The 20,001-nt window shown below is 33.1% G+C and overlaps 1 protein-coding gene across 3 annotated transcripts in view; it reads left to right on the top strand.

Moving 5' to 3' along the window:
- LOC119639468 (steroid receptor seven-up, isoforms B/C) overlaps window positions 1-20,001 on the top strand; it is a 68,673-nt gene that overhangs the window by 21,757 nt on the left and 26,915 nt on the right. For 2 of the 3 annotated variants that reach the window (XM_038036867.1, XM_038036868.1), the window contains exon 3: window positions 10,960-11,109. In XM_038036867.1, coding sequence (XP_037892795.1) covers window positions 10,960-11,109 — 150 coding nt within the window. Of the gene's footprint in view, window positions 1-10,959; window positions 11,110-17,149; window positions 17,198-20,001 lie in introns of all 3 variants that reach the window. The other variant, XM_038036866.1, reaches the window with a different exon arrangement.

Genomic DNA, 20,001 nt, shown 5'->3' with positions numbered 1-20,001 from the left:
TTTGCAATAATTATTAATAAATAAAAATAAATGCAATTTTTACAATTAATTGTATATAAAAATTATTTACTTAAGCTTATATTAATGATTGTTATTTTTGTTGAAAAAAAATTTCTAAACCATTTATCAATTTATATAAAGAGATAGCGAACATAACCTTAGAATAACGCTAACTGTCTGTGATTGCTTGTGTGTGTGTGTGTGTGTGTGTGTGTGTGTAGTCAGTCATAGTCTAGAACCTCAACTATGCAGTTAATTGCAAAAAGAACGCAACGGCAAGATATTGAGTTTTCTATAATTTTTACACCCTACACCACCTGCGGCTTTGAGCATAATATATTATTAACCTTTGCTCAGCATGTTTTCAATTACGATTAGGAAAGAAAAGAACGTTTGTTTTTTTTTTTAAATAGGAAGTCAGTCACTCGGACCATATGTAAAGCATCTCTGACAAAGTCAAATTTTTGTCTCATCTATTGCTTTTGTACCTTTCAAACAAGCTGAAGCGGCCCGAGAAAGAGAGAGAGAGAGAGAGAGAGAGAGCGAGTGCACGAGCGAAATAGAGTTAGCTTAGCATTTGGAGCAGGTTCTTCCAATAGAATATTTATTTTATTTAAGGTATTTACATTTTCCTTCCTCACCTCACGTCCTCACTTATGGATATTATTTATCCAAAAAGTAGGGACCTAGACAAATCGAGGCCTAATGAAATAGAGTAGAGTATTATATAACCGGGGTTTATTTGTTAATTGTTTTTGTTTTTGCTTAATAAACTGTGTTAGCCAAAGTCTCTGTCTTACGACTAACTTGACTTTATAAAGATTAGTTTACTAGTTTTTTTTAATAAAAGAACAAAAAAAAAAAAGAAGGCAGAAAAACAACAGTTTCTAAAAAATTGCAACACAATCATTATGATGATAGGATAGGCTATAAAAAGAAAAAAAAAAAAAAAAAGAACAACAAATAAAAGAAAAGCAAAACTTTAAAGAACTTGAACGAGCATAACCTTTTGCTTAATTTTCATTAGAGGCTAACAAACCATGTGAGTTTTAATATATCGCTCGGATTTTCTTAGTCAATTAGCTTTCTCTCTCTCTCTCTCTCTCTCTCTCTCTCTCTCTCTCTCTTTTTATCTGTCTTGTAGTTTCTACCTCTCTGCAAGGTGTTGTTGACTAGATCGCATTGTATGTACTGAACTAGTAAAATGTTTTGAATTATGTTGATGTGATCAACAATTTGACAGTGAAATGAATGGTGGGTACCGTAGAATACAACGCAACCTATATCTCGCGAAACTTCACCTCTTATTATACATATATATATATATATATATGAATATAATTTATTAAAAAAGGGGAAGGGGGAGGGGACGCGAGTAAAGCATAGTTTATGTTTGCATGTTTATGAGATAAATTGGCGCAGAGAGGCGATAAAATGACACAAGTTTAGCTGGAAAACCATGAAAATGTCATATGAATTGTGTGGGGAAGTGCGAGCGAAAACATAACTGCATTGTTAAAGGGAAGACAGTTAATTATAAGAAGAAAAAATAAATTAATAAATAAAAAATGTAAATATCGTCTCATTGGGAAACAAAAAAAAAAAAAAAAAAAACAGAAAAGACTGCCAGAACTGATGAATTACGACTCCAACGCCAACGTTACATCTCAATGCTAAATATTGGGGCAGGTGAGAAAAATTAGCAAATGCTCTTCCAGCAGTGTAGAGTATTAATACAAGCGTTTGCTACCTCCCAAAACCCTATTAACAGATTTTACTTGTTCTTTGACATATCACTCTAAGTGCCGCAGGCTGGCGAAATTTTACAGTCGTGTTAAAGCAAGCGGCCTGCAAGATATTAGGCGTGTCCCCGAAGGTTTCGACATTTTTTTTTTTTTTAGTAGAGTAGCGCCCCTTCATTATTCACCTTTTAAATAATGCTGACAGTTCCCCCTCAACATTGCCTGGTTATTTTTTTATAGTTTTTGTGTCTCGTAAACATGATTATGGGCGGGGTGTATACGTCGTTAAGCTTTAATTTGCTCTACCGTCTTCTCATTGGATGAGAAATAGTGGGGGCGAAGAGAGAGAGAGAGAGAGATAGGGAGCAGCGCTAGCCGAGTAGGTTCGCAATCATAAGTAAAGTAAGGTGTGCGGCACCGAAAACCGAGTACAGGTACATTGACACGATAGTCGGCTAACAGGCTTACGAGGTGGTTGAAAATATCGGCTTTGATGGGTACATGTAGGTAGATGACTTCCACATTATCTATCCTAATTTTTGCGAGCAAGGACCATTTTGCTGTTGATAATGCATCGATTGTCGGAGGGGAAAGGATGGAGGGTAAGAGTTACAGTAATCCAAAATCTTCCACTGACAACAATTTCACTTTACGGACGACCCTCAGGGATATTTTTGAGTGCGATATAAAGGGTAAAGAGGGAGGAGGGGGAAGGGATGGCGAAGTATATCCCCGACGTTGGATGCTGTCTTCAGTAAAGAAAATCGTAAATTTTTTTAATTCCTACACCTATACACGTGTATTTCGTAACACACTACACTAACTCTAGCCATGGACTTAAACAATTGTTAGGTTGTCTACTTTTTGTAGAGTCAGCGATGATGTCCGAATTTGTTTTTGTTGCTAGATTTTTAATTATTTAATGTTTTCTGTCTGTTTTTTTTTTTTCTCTCGTAATTAATATTTTCTTTTTATTAGTTTGTAATGTTTTGCGTTAATGAAAAGTGTACGCCTTATATATATATTTTCTAAAAAATTTCATTAAAAATTCAATGCGATGTTCACGAATAAAATTTTAACAATCATTAGTAAAAATTAAAGATCACAATGTATGCCCACTATAAGCATAGGAGGAAGCAAGCAAGCAAGCAAGTCTTCCTGATTGTAGCCTAATTTAAGAATCCCATTAATATAACATAAAGTCATTATACTCCGCATTGCATTTCTTTCTTGCCGTCTTTTTATGCAATTTTAAGTAACTATTAATATCCTATAAAGACAGTCATTAAGTATTTTTTTAATAGAATTATAGGATGAAACTATTTTCATAAGAGAAAAGCAGTGCCACCTGGTTGCACGTCAAAGGCACATTTTCAATTCTTACATGATCGTTGGTAAGACAATAAGAGAAAAAGGAAAAAAAAACATAAAAAAAAAAAATGATGGAACTATAGTGTCTATTTAACACCTAAGGCGAGTTAATAATTTCTTCACGTGTTTCACATAAATTTTTATGGCTTTCATACGCCCTCTTAGACGAATACTTATGATTTATTTTTTATTAATAGATAATTACGTTAGGCTTAGGCTAAGGAAACTTCTAATATCCGCCATTCACTTTAGTTAATGTTTTTCGTGTCATTTTAAATAAATATTTTTCATGGCTAAAGGACATACATTATCTTAAGCGCTTACAGGCACTTGACAAGTTAAACGTAACATGCCATGTTAGAGCAAGTGTCTTGAAAATAAATATACACTCATAAGGAAGGATAAGCATCTTATCCTTTCACAATAACATAATGTAGCTTTATGGCTGCATATAGAAGCTATTGCAACAACGTGCAGCACATCAAATAAAGCTTCTCTCAACACTATCATGACATAACCAAACATGCTCGAGAAGAAATGGAAAAACTTTATATTTAGAAGACTCACTTATCATAATCTCTGCAACCATCTGTGCAGAACCAGGATTAAGTAATGTGAGCTGCATTTGAATTTGTTTGAATTTAAAGCATAAAGAAAAGTCTAGAAAAATCACATATCCGATGAGTTTATTTGGAAAAGTTTCAAAATTGTATAAATAATTGTTCTAACGGTGTAGGCGATGCGTGCATTTGACCTACAATACCTTAATGAAAGGGTATCTATGATCCATTGAAATGGCATAGCAGATTTTTTACTTGTTGTATGTGTTTTTGTGCTTTATCATATTAACACACGTACATACCCTTACTGTGTATATAAAAAAAAATAAAATAATATAAAATAATATAAATAAATAAGTTCAGTTAAAATCAATAAGAATTTATTTAATAGTCAGTCACTTGACGGAGAATGCTATATGAAAGAAAATCTCTGCTTTTCTTTAACCATCTAAATAATACAATAATGCTGTGATAGGCAAAAATTTCCCATAATATTTCAAACAATACTAAAAAGCTCATAAAATACCTTTTAAGCTATAAAATCATCATCAAAACTTGATTCAGCTTAAAGGTAGACCAACGTTTATTCTTTTGTACGGGCGCGCGCGCATGTGTGTGTGTGTGTGTGTACTGGTTACGAAAAGTGTTTCTATTTTTGTTTTTGTTTATGTTTTTTTTTTTTTTTTTTTTTTTTTTTTTTGGTTTTCTATCATATCAGCATGCTTCAGCATGCACATATATACAATATGTCGGTATTTTTTATACAGTGAAGAAGAAAGATATGATTTTACAAAAAGAAAAGTAAAAAAAAAAAAAAATATATATATTGGATGAAGAAAAAGAGGAAAGCAGGATGAAGGCCCTGGGAGTATGAGGTTGGATGACGATGATGATGATCGCAAAACTGAAATAGCTAAACTTGTACGGATCTCATATAGCACACATTATACGACGTGCGCTACAAACTACCAACAACAACAACAAAAACAACAAAAACAAAAACAATAACTTTATACTACATAGTCACGATTTTTTGTTGAATCTTTGACTATAAACATACACACATACACATGCAAGAATAGGTAAATGCATACTCATGCGAGCACACACACACTCATGTACACGTGTTTGACTATTTAGAAGAGAGTTTTTCCTCACATTATTTTTTTTCACAGATTTTAACTTTATAGCTGTTTATAATGTTTTAGGTCTGGCCTCCTTCACTATAGCAACAACAATAACAACAACAACCAACAACAACAACAACAGCTGAGTGCAACATATGTTAAACTTGGCTTACATGTATATATGCATGTGTGCATGTATGTGTGTTCACATTAAATTAAAGTTATACTTTTCAATGAGTGTGTGTTTACGTGACTATGTATGTATGTATGTATGTATGTATGTAAGTATGTATGTTCCAGTGTGTGTACTCATATATATATATATATATATATATATATATTTATTTTTTTTGCGAAAAAACGAAAAAGAGACGATACCCCCATATGCTTAACTTGTTCGGTATCTGATAGCAAATCTGTTTTTTAGAGTTAAGCTTTAACTTAAGTCAAGTTTTAGCAAAAGTTACAAAGCAAAAAAGAAAAAAAGCAAAAAAAAAAATATCAAGAAAAGAAAAATAGAGAAATCTTTCTAAGTGTGTTAAGCGGGCTTAGGGAAATACCGACGAAAAAACGTCTGCACTATGAAAAACTATCGATGAAGATAGCGAGTGCACCACCGCTTTTTATGTTTTAAGAGAAGAAGAAAAATAAGTTAAAGAAGACGATGCAACAGATGCTTAACAGATTGTAGCTGAAGCTTAAAAAAAATATATATATATACATATGTGTGTATATATATCTTGAAAGATACTTGAGTATTTCCCATATTGTTATTGTTATTGTTGTTGTAGATGATGATGACGATGATGTTTTCTATATCTGAGTTGTTGTATTTGAATGCTTTGACTCCTATGGAGAGTTAACATTAAACTGTGCAATTGTTTTACTTCTGATACTGTGACGATGATGCCGATGATGACGATAATGACGATCATGATAATGAAGAGCTGTTGATGAAGCCTTAAAATTTTTCTCCTATACATACCAAACGGCCCGTCCGTTCTCGATCGTTCGTTCATACATTCTAAACATTAATCTGTGGTCATATAGGCGAACATATACAGACATCAGATATATTTAGATATTGTGTTATATCAATAACCGAAAAAGGGTGGATCTCCGCAAATGAAAATGTATTCTCTTCAAAATTTTCAAACGTACACACAAACAAACTTCAGCTAAACTATAATCTAAAAAAAGACTTGAAAAACAAAAAAAAAAAAATCTTACCATGAATTTTGCACGTTTTTGTGTTATGTTGTTGGTGTTCGTTCACCAACAAAAAAAAAAAAAACAAGAACAAAAACAAAAACAAACAAATCCTGTTTTGTTTTATGGAATTTACAACTATGTATGCCATCTCCATACCCTGTTGTGGCTATTTTGTTGTTTCACAACAACATGCAATACAACACCCGCACTTATAGATTATGATTGTTGTTGTTGTTGCTGCTTAAGTGCTTTTAAATAGCGCGCATGTTTAACCGGCTGCAGAAACACAAATTCGTTTAACGTTATTGTTTAATAACAATTGTCCGTATGTCTCAACACACAAACTTATATATTAATGTGTTATATACACACACAATCAAGCAAACGAACACCTATAGACACACACATATATATATACATATATATTGTACAGCATTTCAATATTGTGCGATATTGTTATAAATTTGAATGAAAAAGAAAAAGAAAAGCAAACTTTTGCTTTACACCGTACTCTGTAGGTAGCTTTCGTGTGTATGTTCATATGTTTGCTTACGTATATGTATGGTCAGAAAACTGGTTAAGGTGGCAGTAATATTGTTGTTGCTATCGTTTGCTGCGCGCTGTACAACAATTGCTCTGTATATCTGTTCTTTTTGTGTGTCTGTCCGTTTGTCTGGTTGATAGATTTGCTAATGCTCGAGTAAAGCATGGGAAAATGCTTTTTATTATTCCCTCTGGTAGTAATACATTTTTTTTTTATTGCTGTTTCTCTGTTTGCGCGTGTGTATATTTATGTTCCTGCAGAGAAATTTTTAATCACGTGGTTTAAATTTTGAATATTGTTTTAGTTAATAAATAAAAAAAAAAAATCAGTTAATAATTTATAGGAAAAATTATTGAATGTTTTTTAAGGCAAGAACCTAGCAGAAGATAAAAAACAATTTCAATGGGCTTTTATCGATCTCTCTCTCTCTCTGTCTCTCTCTCTCTCTCTCTCTCTCTCTCTCTCCCTCTCTCTCTTTCTCTCCTTTACTCCGTCATATCTTTCGTAGCTTTTTTTTTTGAGTAGTTTCTGTCAAGTATTCTTTAGTTTGCTATTTTCTTGATGCAAATGTGTTAACTTATCTCTACATACGAATGCCTATGAAAACTGGAAGTGAAGGATGCTAAAGATATAGCCAATGACTATTAATAAATCAGATTCGTCCCGTGCCACGCTGCCATGTTCCATGTTCCAAGTAAGACGTAGTGCAAAGGAAGAAGTTAGTTTGATAATTTTATCTAAAGAATGGGGCCCGGGCAAGATTTTCAGGGAGAGAACGAATGAATGTTACAGCTAGCAGAGAACCCGAGGATAATTTACGATAGCTCTCTATTCGAAGACGAACGGGCGATGGCAAAGAAGAAGGTAAAGCGCTGACTCATACTGAGATGACTTGCATGGGCGATAATGGTTTAATTGTTGAAGAATAGAGCCGGAAAAGATCTTTTTACATAGGCAATGATGCCTATGTAAAATATGCCTAACATCCATAAGGATGTTAAGGAAAAATTATAATTTAAAGAGAATGGAAAAAGGGGAGAATACAGAAAATAAAACCAAGGTCTATATTCTACGCTAATGTAATACATAAAATTACTTACTTTACATCGGCTTACGATTTCTCGCTTCGTACCGGAAACGTTACGAATGTTATATTGAATATCCAAGCAAAGTGATCCGATTTGAATTTCGCTTGGATTTAATTTATCCTATTCACATATATATATATACAAGTAAGAAAATTAGTTTTGGTTGTAACCGTATCTTTCATACCTCACGTCTTTAAAGTAAACAGGACTAGAAACACAGATTGAGAGACGGACAGACGGACAGACCCACAAACGGATAGGAGAACATGTGTAAATCGATTCAGGAATGATGATCAAAAAGCAAGCACGTGGACCCAAAGAAAATATACCGCTATCCCTAGGCGGTGGATGTAAAAATCATAATAAATTTATTTGCCTTAGGAGCTCAATGAATATGATGTTTATTAGGCCATCACTTCAGAGACAAGCAGAGAGCGCTACGTCTTCAAAGCAGGACGAAAAAAATTTTTTGTTGCGCTCTATTTTTCTCTCCCATATGATATCTGAGAGAGAGAGAGAGAGAGAGAGAGAGAGAGAGAGAGAGAGAGAGAGCGAAAAAAGGAAGAGAATATCAAGCATTTTTTCTTAACAATTCTTGAACTACGCGTTATTTATACCAATTGTATATGTAATGTTGGCTGACAGCAGCCAACCAGTCGAAGACCATTACAACAGCGGTAGCCACTCAAGGCAATCCTAACTGTTCAATAAAGAAAATTGAAATGTATTTTCTGAACGATTAATGACCTCTTAACACTTTTCTCCATATAGTTTATCTAAGGCCTCGGCAGCGAAAGTATAAATCCCTTCAGTTAGATTAGGTTAGGCGGAAATTTTTGATTCCCATCGGCTGGAGTAAAAGTCTAAAAATACTTTAGAGTAAGTTATTTGTTTGTAAAAACGATCGATTCTAACATGATCGGGATTGCAAGGAGCACTTAAGACGCCCTTTGGATTTTAAAAATGAAACTTTTTCTTACTTAAATTCAAGTCTTGACGGCCAAGACAACATCGTCACTTTGTTAAATTGATGCCCAGTTGCAATGCGGTGTTCTCGTCGCTACCAGCTTATTGTCGATGTCATTACCTAAAACTCATGGTGAGTTTTTCGTACTTAATTCCATTTAATGGAAACTTAAGCATTAATGTAAAATCATGTCATGACGTAAATACGATTTAGTTTTTTTTTTTTATTTACATTTTTTTTTTTTCGATTTTTTCCTTTTCAAAGAAGAAAAAGTCTACCTCAGGTATATGGAACACTGCCACGATGAAAAAGCTCAAAAGTTCCATGATACACATGTTTAGATACGTGGCGACATAAAATTAAACACACTTAAGATTGTTGCTCGCTAAACGATACATAGCAATATAAACACAAACGCACAAACACATATGCATACAATAAACTGTTTGTTTACTTTGTTAAAATCACCACCTCAAGCTCAACTATTTTCGTGGAGGACGAGATAGGTAAAGTTTGTTGAGTGATTCGTAACAACTTGAAAAAAAAAAAAAAAAAAAAAAATTAAATATACTATAAAGAGATTGGAGGGAGGCTTTCAACGTAAAGTAAGAAAGATTTTAACCTATGCGCCACACCTGCTGACGTAACTGAAAAGAGAACTTTTCTTAAATAATTTTCAAGCTAATAATAGATCATTAATGGATTTGGTACGACGTCACGACTGCGTCTATATATTTCAAACGGTCTCAAGTGCTTCCTGATATGTTTTATTAATATTTCATATCGTAGTGAAGCGAGTTCAAGCTTCGTCTTTGGCTATTTATGTAAAATTTTACTTTTTCTTTTGTTTATTTATATAGTTTTTTTTTTTTTTTTTTTTTTTTAAAGACTTGATTGGAAATTCAAGGAGACCCTTAAAAAAGAAGGTTTTGTTAAGCTTAGACTTAGACTTAGATTTTGTAATGATCTACAATGAAAATAACAGCAAAAGCAACAGCAATAGCAACGTCAACAACAACATTAGCAATAAGTGAAAAACAAAGAAGTATAAAAGACGAAGAAAAACCTCTACATTAATTGAAACCCATTAAAGGTAATTTTATGGGAGGCGTTAAGCCATGAAACGTGTAACATGGCCATTGACATGATGGCAGCATGAGGAGCCACAACACTCACTGCACACACACACGGCAGTACGGCACAGTAATATCATCAGTAAGACACAAGCTCAGCAACTGTAACCGCAACCAATGTAAGCAACTTGAGCATCAGCACCAGCATCAGCAGCAACCGCATGACAAGAGATAGTAACCAAACACAACACACATACACACACACACACACACACATACATACGTACATACACACACACACACATATATATATATATATATATATATAAGTTAATGCAAGTCATTTCTGTCGTTATTGTTGCTGTTGTTATTTAAAGGGATAAACTATTAAATGAAACAAAAAAAAAAAAATAAAAAACTGAACGGATTTTCATTTCATGGCATAGAGACGGTGATTTACCAGTTTATAGTTCACATAGGTGGTTATTGTTGTTATTGTTGTTGTTGTTTTAAAACTAAAATAGGGTCAAAATACATGCATTGAAAAAATCCACACACACCAGATACACATACAAACTTTCATATTTATATACTTAGTAAAGATATACATATATATATATATATATAAATGTACATGTTTTGCGGTTGAAGTGTTTAAGCTGTGAATGCTATATTAGGTTTTGTTGTTGCCATTGCTGTTGCTGTTGCCTCTTTCCTTGTATTGTGTTGTTGCTAACAAGCATGCTTTACACAGTTTGGAATTTGTTTCAAATGATGTTTGCTTGCACTAGCTTACGCTTTAATGTTTTAGGAAACGTTGCTGTTAACGTTGTTATTGTTTTTGTTGTTGTCGTCTTTCTAGTAGTTATTGCTATAGATAAATGTTTTCTTTTCATTGTTTTATTTTTATTACCTCTAGAAAAAAAAAAAGAAGCATTTTCAAGTGAGTTCCATGATAACACATTTTTTGCCACAGACATCATGTTAAGTCTGCGCAATATCAGTGTTTTTATATTCAACCACATCGACATAAAAAACTAAAAGAACAACATCAGCAACATCACATTACATTACATTGCAATCGCTATCATATGTCATTGTACGTAAGCCTGTCGCGCTGTAAAAATGAATCTAAGCCACTTAGATTGATGGTTGATGGTCGGTTTCAGAAACTTGTGAATAAGTTGTGTTTAGTAAATTACTGCAGCAATCTTGTTTATTGTTTATTAATTTATATAATTTAATTAATGTAATTATTTTTATTTAATTTTCTAGGCTGCAAATCATTTTTCAAACGTTCGGTACGCCGTAATTTAACATATTCGTGTCGGGGGAGCAGAAATTGCCCGATAGATCAGCATCATCGCAACCAATGCCAATATTGCCGTCTACGAAAGTGCCTCAAAATGGGTATGCGACGTGAAGGTAAGTTTTATTTCTCTATTTCTCTCTCTATCTCTCTCTCTCTCTCTCTCTCTCACCTTCTTTGTCTTTATTATCTATCACTGTCGCTTTTTCGTCTTCAATTTTTTCTCGTTGTAAGATATGAAAACGTGCACACACACATACACACACACACACATAAAACAATTCTATGCGATATACAAAATTCTGTTTACGAGGGTCAATTAAAAGTCAAATTCTAAAGGCTGATCATTTATATAAACGTCTTATGTACACACCTATATAAGTATATACATACATATACCATATGTATGTTAGTTGCATATGTCTGACGCTGTTGCTAGTGAATTGGCATTTAGTTTTATTCGAATACTTAAAAATTAAACGGAAGTAGCACGAGTCTTGTGTCACTCCTCTCACGATAATATGTCAAACAATTGATGTAAAAAGACTGTTTAGAACTGTTTAGGTCTATCATTGGACTTTAATAGATTTTTCCTTATTTTGACAAACAAGTTATAAGTAAATTTTCTTATGACCAGTGTTGCTAGCCGCATGCAATGTGTTTGGGAGATTTGGCCATATTCGTTCATCTATTCCAATTTGATATGAGAAATCTCGGAAATTCATCCGCAGAAAACTTTTCGAGCAGAGTAACGCTACTCGGCCTTTAAAGGATAATATTTCCTATTGTATCGATATTTCCTTCTCAATGAATGGTAAATCCGTGGTCGACTGCAGATTTGGCATCAAAAAGGTGTTGACGTTCCACTAGAGACAACCTGATAGTAAGATTGCAAAAGCCCACCCAGCTTAGTGGCTACCCATTAACAATTGCACTTCGGGAAGCTACGTGATCTATACAGTGTTCTTGATTCGTTGTCACTAAGTTTGTAAAAAAAGATTATAAGAGAAACTGTCCGACTGTCAAACCGTTGAATTCAAGAAAGACGAGCGCCCTTGACAGAACCTATTCTGATACTCAAAGGGGACGATATATATGAGTGACGGCTGCGTCACTCTATGACATCAAATTGAAACCAGAGTGGCTAACACCTCTTGCTGCACAGTAGCCGTCAATGAATGACTTTTTGTCAATCTCCTCCGCCATTAGTCCAGATGTCTTGTCACGGCAGGTGTTCACGTTAAAATATCTGTGTTTTTTGCATCCTTTGCAGTCCTGTCCTTGGAATTTTCGCCGTAGAATCATATTAATTTCTTTAAATTCCTTTAAATGATTTTCGGAAATTCTCTCAATCTGTGACGTGCAACTGTGGCTTTAGAACATTCCAAAGCTTAATCCGTAAAATGAGTTAATAAAACTTGATGTATACATGCGGAGGTCAATTATTTGTCATTTGATTTCTGTTTTCAAAGATATCAAGCATTAATCGATATTCGATTTTGGTTGCAATTCTGTGATGGCGACAGTCACAGTTCGGGTTAAGTTAATTAAAAACTTATGCATTGTAATTCTAATGCGTGCAAAGTCCGTAAAATATATGAAAAATGTATTTATTTTAATTAAAAGTTCTACAACAATTATATGTACATCAAGAATGAATACAAAATAAAAAAAAAATAAACAAAATAAAAAAAAACTAAATAAAAAATGAACAATAAAATTAATTTACGCAATACATGAGCGTGTATCCATTAGTATTCATGTACGGACGTAGCTACATACATTTTTACGTATATTTATACATACAGTTGTTATTAATTGAATAACAAAATAATATACATATATATATATATATATATATATATATATATATTTATTAATATTTCTTAGTTGTGTTGTGCATTTGATTATTGTTCTCAATCACCTTTACTGACCCCAGTGTTAAAGAAAACGAACGAAATGAAGAAAACAAAAAAAAAATAAAAAAATAAAAAAAACATGTGTACTTAAAAATATATTAATAAACTTGTTTATGTAGACGGTAAACAAAAACAGTTGCATCGAAGGAACCTACCTGCACTGATAATTAACACGTCAACGCTTGACAAAATGTAGCCGATGACGACGTCGGCAAACGGTGAAGAAACAAATAATAAAGATCAAATTTTCAATAAAAGGCGAATGCAAAAAAACAAAAACAAAAAAAAAAAACAAAAAACTTAGCCGAGTTAAAAAAACCTGTTGACAATTGGTATATACATGTATATATAATTTTTTTTTTTTTTTATGTAAACAATAATTAAAAGCGAGAAAAATGCGATTAATTCAAAGTGGAACAACAACAATTATAACAGCTATTAAGAAGGCCTGTAACAACTTAGCTACTAAGCTACTGTTTAATATTGATTGTGAACTTAAGAGAATGACAATAGAAGCTAATAATCAGAGCATATGAATAATTTACTAATAGAAATGAAATTGACAGGTTAGGCTTACAGCCAATTACTTAATCATTTAATACAGTTGTTGATTTAGTAGCACATATCGATAGGTAATCAATGCTAGCCTCGTTACTTAATTGTTATAAACCAATGAATATAAAAAAAAAAGTAAGAATAGAATGTTTAAGCAAATAGGAAAACCAAATTCACTTTCAAGTGAATCATCGATATCCGAAATCTTATTTTAATAGGGGATGTCGGCTATACATAGGTGTTAGCCAGGAAGTACTCTAGGTAGAGAGAGACAGACAAAAAGGAAGTAGCATATGTGCACGTTCGACTTCAAAGCGGAAACGTCTAGAATGTTGGGAAAGATCAGCGATGGTAGACTGATATATTAGTAAAGAGTTACATTTATTGGTTTTACTAGTGGGACGGCTTAAAAGTGAACTTGTAATTACTTCTTCTTCTTATTTAATTTTGAGAATCATGAATAAAGGAAGTTTATGTCATTTTTAAATCAAAAACTTTTAATTTTTAATAACTAATAGGTCGTAAGATAAGTGGGAGCATTACATACACGCACGATAGAATGGCTGCTAGCGTTTAGATGAAACTATCAAAACTTCAAACTATTTCCTTGAGTGCAGTTATTCGCTTAACGACTTTTCGCAATTAGGCATTATATGGGATGTGATCGAAAGTGTGCTCCGATCTGAACAATTTTCAATAGGGTTTGTCCTTGGGTCAACACTCGACGATATACCAAAAATTCTCAGAAAATGCAATCTCTAAGTTGAACATAACAAGACGAACGGGCGGACAGACAGACAAGCTAAGATCGATTCAGAAAGTAATTTTATCTGTACGATCGATCGTATCTGTAGAATAAAAGGTGGGTGTTGTACATATCCGCACAAACATAATACACCACAAATAGTATAGGGTACCACAAATATTCTATTGATTGCTCACTTTTTAGTTAAACGTTTGACTTTGCTCACGTCTTTCTTCTAAATAGCCTGTGAAGTATATTCACTAACTTTTGAATCAATTTTCTTTACCGATTTTAAACTCTTACGGACCTCTTTCTCAACTATTTTTGCTCTGAAATTTCACGCGGTCCTCCTTAAAAGTTTTAAGTTTTTCTTATGAACCCAATAGTGGAATTTGATAAAATCGTATTCCCGTCTCACTCCAAGAAACTATATAATGCACCTTGTGTCTATTTCTGGGCGATTATATGTACAGCAAGTTTAATATAATCCAAACTTTTGGTTATGGGACTTTTCAAAACGTAAACGTATTATTGTTCCACATAAAGGAGATTGTTTTGAAGGACATACAGGAAAGCGCAAATAAGGCACTTGTTATTTGCGAATTATGACATTTTCTTAAGAAACCTGATATTTTCATTTCAATTATAGAGCAAATGTACTCATCATCGTTTTGTTTGAAAAATTTTGAGTTAAATAAGAAAAGAAAAACAAATTGTTCAAGAAACTAGTTTAGTTTAGTTGGTGACATATTTCTTGTTGGTTTGTATTTTTTCATTTAAAAACGTGGGAATTTTTTAAAAAAATTCAGTTTTCATTCATTTGTCTCCCTTTTTTTTTTGAAAATGAAATTCTAAATCCTATAAAGTTCAAGTAATTTTTACCCTCAGGCCATTGGTCGGTCAACAGTTTCATTTTAATATGCTCGCATACCACCACATAGTTATAGGCTTCGCAAACTAATGTGCACACATGCGATAAAATTTACCATAAAACAGCGGAAAGTGAATACAATTAAATTATGCGAATTTTAGATCAAAATAAAAAAAAAATAAATCCAGAAAAACTGGTTAAAATTGAGTTTTCGTTTAAAATAAAAGAGAAGTAATATTTCTGCGGAAAAGCATTACACTTCCAAGACAGATTGCTCGGTTGTCAAATTTCTCTAATGCGGCTGTGAAAAGTGGCAAATTTTTGATATGTTATTGGAACTTATATCGCTTAATGAGGCAGAACTTTGCAGAAAGATAGATATAGGGACGGATTTATTAGATATGGGATCTGACGCATATTCAAGAAGCTCTCACCTCTTTCTCTATTCAACTTCCAACTGTTTTGATCGTTTGGGGCAAGATTTCCAAACGAAATAAAATCGGAAATTCTTGCATGGCTGATGATGTATTCTTGAAAGACCTTTTTTTGTCATAACAAGACCTCAATTATTTGCTTTGTACTTTGGGTAAAACTAAAAAAGTAAAAAAATTATTTCCTTCTAATAGCAGCTGACTGGTTTATCAACATCCATTTTATTGCCTGAATTCGAGAACTGAAAATGTCAGCTTATCACACATGGATTGACAATTCTCGGGATTTGTTATTAAAAAGTGCCAAATCTAAAATAATGTCTATTAAAATTTCATTTCTTTCCGATCTTTTGCTTACTTACCACTTGCCAAGTTTCTTAGTTGGCTTAAACATCTTTCAATCTCAACATTGGCTTGGCTTTCTGCAGCTAAAAAAAATAAAAATTAATAAATGCTCCGCGAGCGATTAACAATACATTTTCAAGTATTCAAGATAAGTTGAAGAGCAAACCAAATTATTGAACTCGTGGAGCCAGTGTATTGAAAAGTGCGATTTGATTGACTTCGGTGTCAACAGTGCTTTTGCTGTAAAATCCAAAATAATTAAACATACTTGTCATGTTATGCCACGACTCAATCTCAATGACTGCGGCTTATGGACTCGCTGTAACGAGAAGAGAGTTTTCAGCTCTCGACCAATCACACGTTTTTCTTATTATTGAGTAAAAAAATCTTTTGATCGTAAAATTGCTGTCGAATAAATTATTCAAATGACGATCGATTTCGATCGATGTCGAGAAGACTAAAACGGCTCTCTCGGGCCGATAATGCCGAACACAATGAAGGCGCACAAGTGACATCTACACCAGAAAATATCAAAAAACTCCCGAAAATTATTCTCGATAATCGTAAAGTGAAGTGGGTTCACTATGTTGCGTGAAGGTTGTTTTCCGAATGGCAATAAGAACATCGGGTCATAAGTCGATAGCGAGAACAACGAGATTGTGTAAACTAAAGTTCGAATTGCTGCACCATTCTTCCGTGTCTTCTAGACCTAGTCGTCAACGACTATTATCTGTTTGCAAATTGGGCGGAATCATTACGTGAACTCAAGCGTACTTGGAGGAGCATTGAACTAATTGTATTACTTTTGAAGGAGGTAGATAGGATAGATGGAAACGAGATATGCTTGTTTCTTATTTAGTTAACGATTTATTAAATTTTACATATAGCGATTCGCACGATCCGTAGAATCGGTTATTAAATATCTCGTGGAGAGTTTCAAAAGTACTGCATATTTTCATACGTTTTCAGTAAAAAGTAAAAGTTTCATTGTTGTTGTGCGTCTGCTTAATATTTTGCCGGACTGAGATAAAGTTCTTAATAAAAAAATGTTTTAATAAAAGAATGAATAGGTAAATAAAAGCCGACAGTTTCACAAAGTTTTAAGCGAAAGTTTTGTAGAGAAAGGTATCGAAGAGAGGGTTTATTTCTCATTTCGAATTAGAATATATTGCCCAAGAGGACAATGTGTAGCCTAAAGATATACATTTAACACATTTTTTTGTTTTTAATAAAAATTTTATTTTGCTTTACTAAACAAAGTCGTATATATATGTTTTTATATGCATTTAGTGATCCGAATGGGACTAACAGGACCAGACTCACGGATTCACGGACAATGTACGTACAAAAAAAAATTTCTCTCTCATCATATTTATTCGTTCTTTTTTTTTCTTTTGCCTAACTAAATTATATTCATACACGCGGTTGAAGAAACACTTTAACACACTGACTAATTATTATATGTAGGGTGATGAAATAAGAGATTTTTTTTTTTTTATTTTTAACAAAAACAAAATGATTTCATGTAAATGTCCGCTTGTAGATATCTGTGAAAATTCGTTCAATTCTTAGCTACCACCAATCACTCAGATGGTGGCCCCTATAGACGTCATAGGATGATGGTCACAAAAAAGTGAAGGAAGGGAAGTGGCCGCAGTCTAGTGGGCGTGTGTCCAAGTGTGGAGTGTTACGCTTTTACCGACTGAATGCGCACTATAGCTACAGCCCAAATAAACTCTACTTCCATGGGGATTTGAACCCGTGAAAACTGATTTGTTTGTCTTGATTCTTATCTATTTGGCTACGCCTGCGGATATGAACAATATTGGTCATAGAAAGCTTACACTTTATTGAAATATTAATGACTTAACACAATTCCAAAGAAAAATTCCAACGGAGCTATGTTCTATCGCATGGCTTTGATGGTAGACTCACCCAGGCATTTTTGCAGATTACATGATTATCGTATCACGAGATGCATGGAAAGTTGCACTATTTTCTTCAAATCATATATCGTTGAGACCTCTTATGCTACAAGAGACGGATAATCACATCTCTATGCCCGTCTTCATTGACGGCAGCTGGTTCGCTCACACTTTGCCTCACAGTATCGATATTCTTAGCAATACGTTTATATTTTTGACAGGCTAACTTTGCAAACACTGACATTTGACTCGAATTTTTCAATTACGTTACGAACAGTAAGCTCCACATACTGGTTACATTGACCCTAAATTCGTACGAATACATTCATTATTTTTGTAATAAACTTTAACGATATACAACTGCGTGTATTGGATGAGTACTAAGCATAAATGTCAATTAACGGAAACCATGAAATGTTTAAAAAAAAACTATCTCTCATTTGATCACCCTTTACAATTAAAGGTAAAATATATATTATAAATAACATTTAGATATGATTAAATTTTCTTCTTGCCTTTTCGGTAAATACGATCGATGCGTAAGCGTAATATCGATAGCGATAAACCAAAGCGGTATTAGCATTAAAAATCCGCAAAGGAAAATTCTCTTTTTGTTCTTCAAAAAAAAAAAAAAAAAAAAAACAAAAACAATAACTAGGAAAGCCCTTTCAATGAATACACCGTTCAGCTAAATCGCCTGCAGTACAAAGTACAGTGAGAGTGCATCTGGTTCGGAAATCAACGAACAATGAAAATAATTCGAATCTTTTTGCACTCACCACCTTTATTTTAATAAAAGTTGAACACAAAAAACTTCCCTACTTTATAAAATTGGGTGGACGTGGTTGATTATGTCCATGCTTGTAGAATAAACGCAAAAGATTTTTTCGCGTCTTTATTGTAGCTAATGAGTAATGAGCAAAAAAACCGAGATGTTCTTAGCCTTTCTTTTTGCTTTAGTTTATTTATAGTGCATTCACCAATTTGGACTGCTTTCAGTGAGTCAAATCGGAACTTGATTTTTTTTTTTTTTTGTGGATACGAGAATTTTTAACGCAAACATTACATAAACGGGCAGATGGACAATTGAACAGATGGACGGATGGACAGACGGACAGGCAAATAGATGGTCATGTTTAGGTGAATTTTGTATACAACATTGATTAAGTATTTATGTACATCATAACAATGGAAAAACTTAGCCACGCCTACCTAATAATAACGAAATTGAATTCTTTTGTCAAAACGTTTGTAACATCCAGAAGGAAGATGGTTTGGCCTTATATATGTATGCTCCACAAGCATCAAATTTTGAATTCATTAAGGAATGTTTCAGTTCCCGATTATTGGGTCATGTCGATAGGTATGCCTATTGCCATATCTATTGTGTATCCAATTGAATATCTGAGTACATGTACGTCCGTATATCTGCCTAAGCTAAACATTCCGAATCCATTCAAGCAGAGCCAACTTGCAAAACAACATTATCTGTAGCGCCTTTCTTTTAAGAGCATCCATTGCCCATAGCTAAACAGTTTGGTTTTATGATTTAAATATACGGTATAAAGTATATCTTTGTCTGCTATTTCTTTTATCAATAAAATATGTAAAAATTTTATATGTAAAAATTTACATTTTCCAAAAAAACAAACAGGCAATGCTTGGTTTTTTTTTTTTTGGCATAAATACTTCATTTTACATATGGCATCTCTTTCGTCAGAGTATACCACCTATCATAGATGAAAGATATAAGCTTTCGAAACAATCTTATTTTGATTTTTTGATTTAAGGATCACTTAATTAAATTAATAGAGAGTATATAACGTTCCCTTTGCTGACTTTCGATTTTTTGATTTTTAAAGCATTTCGAAAATATATTTTATTTTTCATCGTTACTATGTAACAGAGAACGCCCACACTCCAGATATGAATGTGATATTTTATGTGTATGGTAAAGGCTTTTTATTTTTCAAACCTATATATATATAAATATATACACACACACATATATATATATATATATATTTATATATATATTCATATGCGAATAAAAAATCTGTTGCTATCATTCAAAGAAATCTCTTGTTGTTGAAATTCCCGCTTACATAAAATAAAATAATGCCTAAAGGAAAACTCATAAATGTATTAACAATTCTTAACAGAAAGGAGCAAAAAAAAAAATGCAAACAAACAGACACACACAAACATTGAAGAAAT

The sequence above is a fragment of the Glossina fuscipes genome, unplaced genomic scaffold (genome assembly GCF_014805625.2).
Source record: "Glossina fuscipes isolate IAEA_lab_2018 unplaced genomic scaffold, Yale_Gfus_2 112, whole genome shotgun sequence".
NCBI lineage: Eukaryota > Metazoa > Arthropoda > Insecta > Diptera > Glossinidae > Glossina > Glossina fuscipes.
This window is presented reverse-complemented; position numbering and strand designations above follow the sequence as displayed.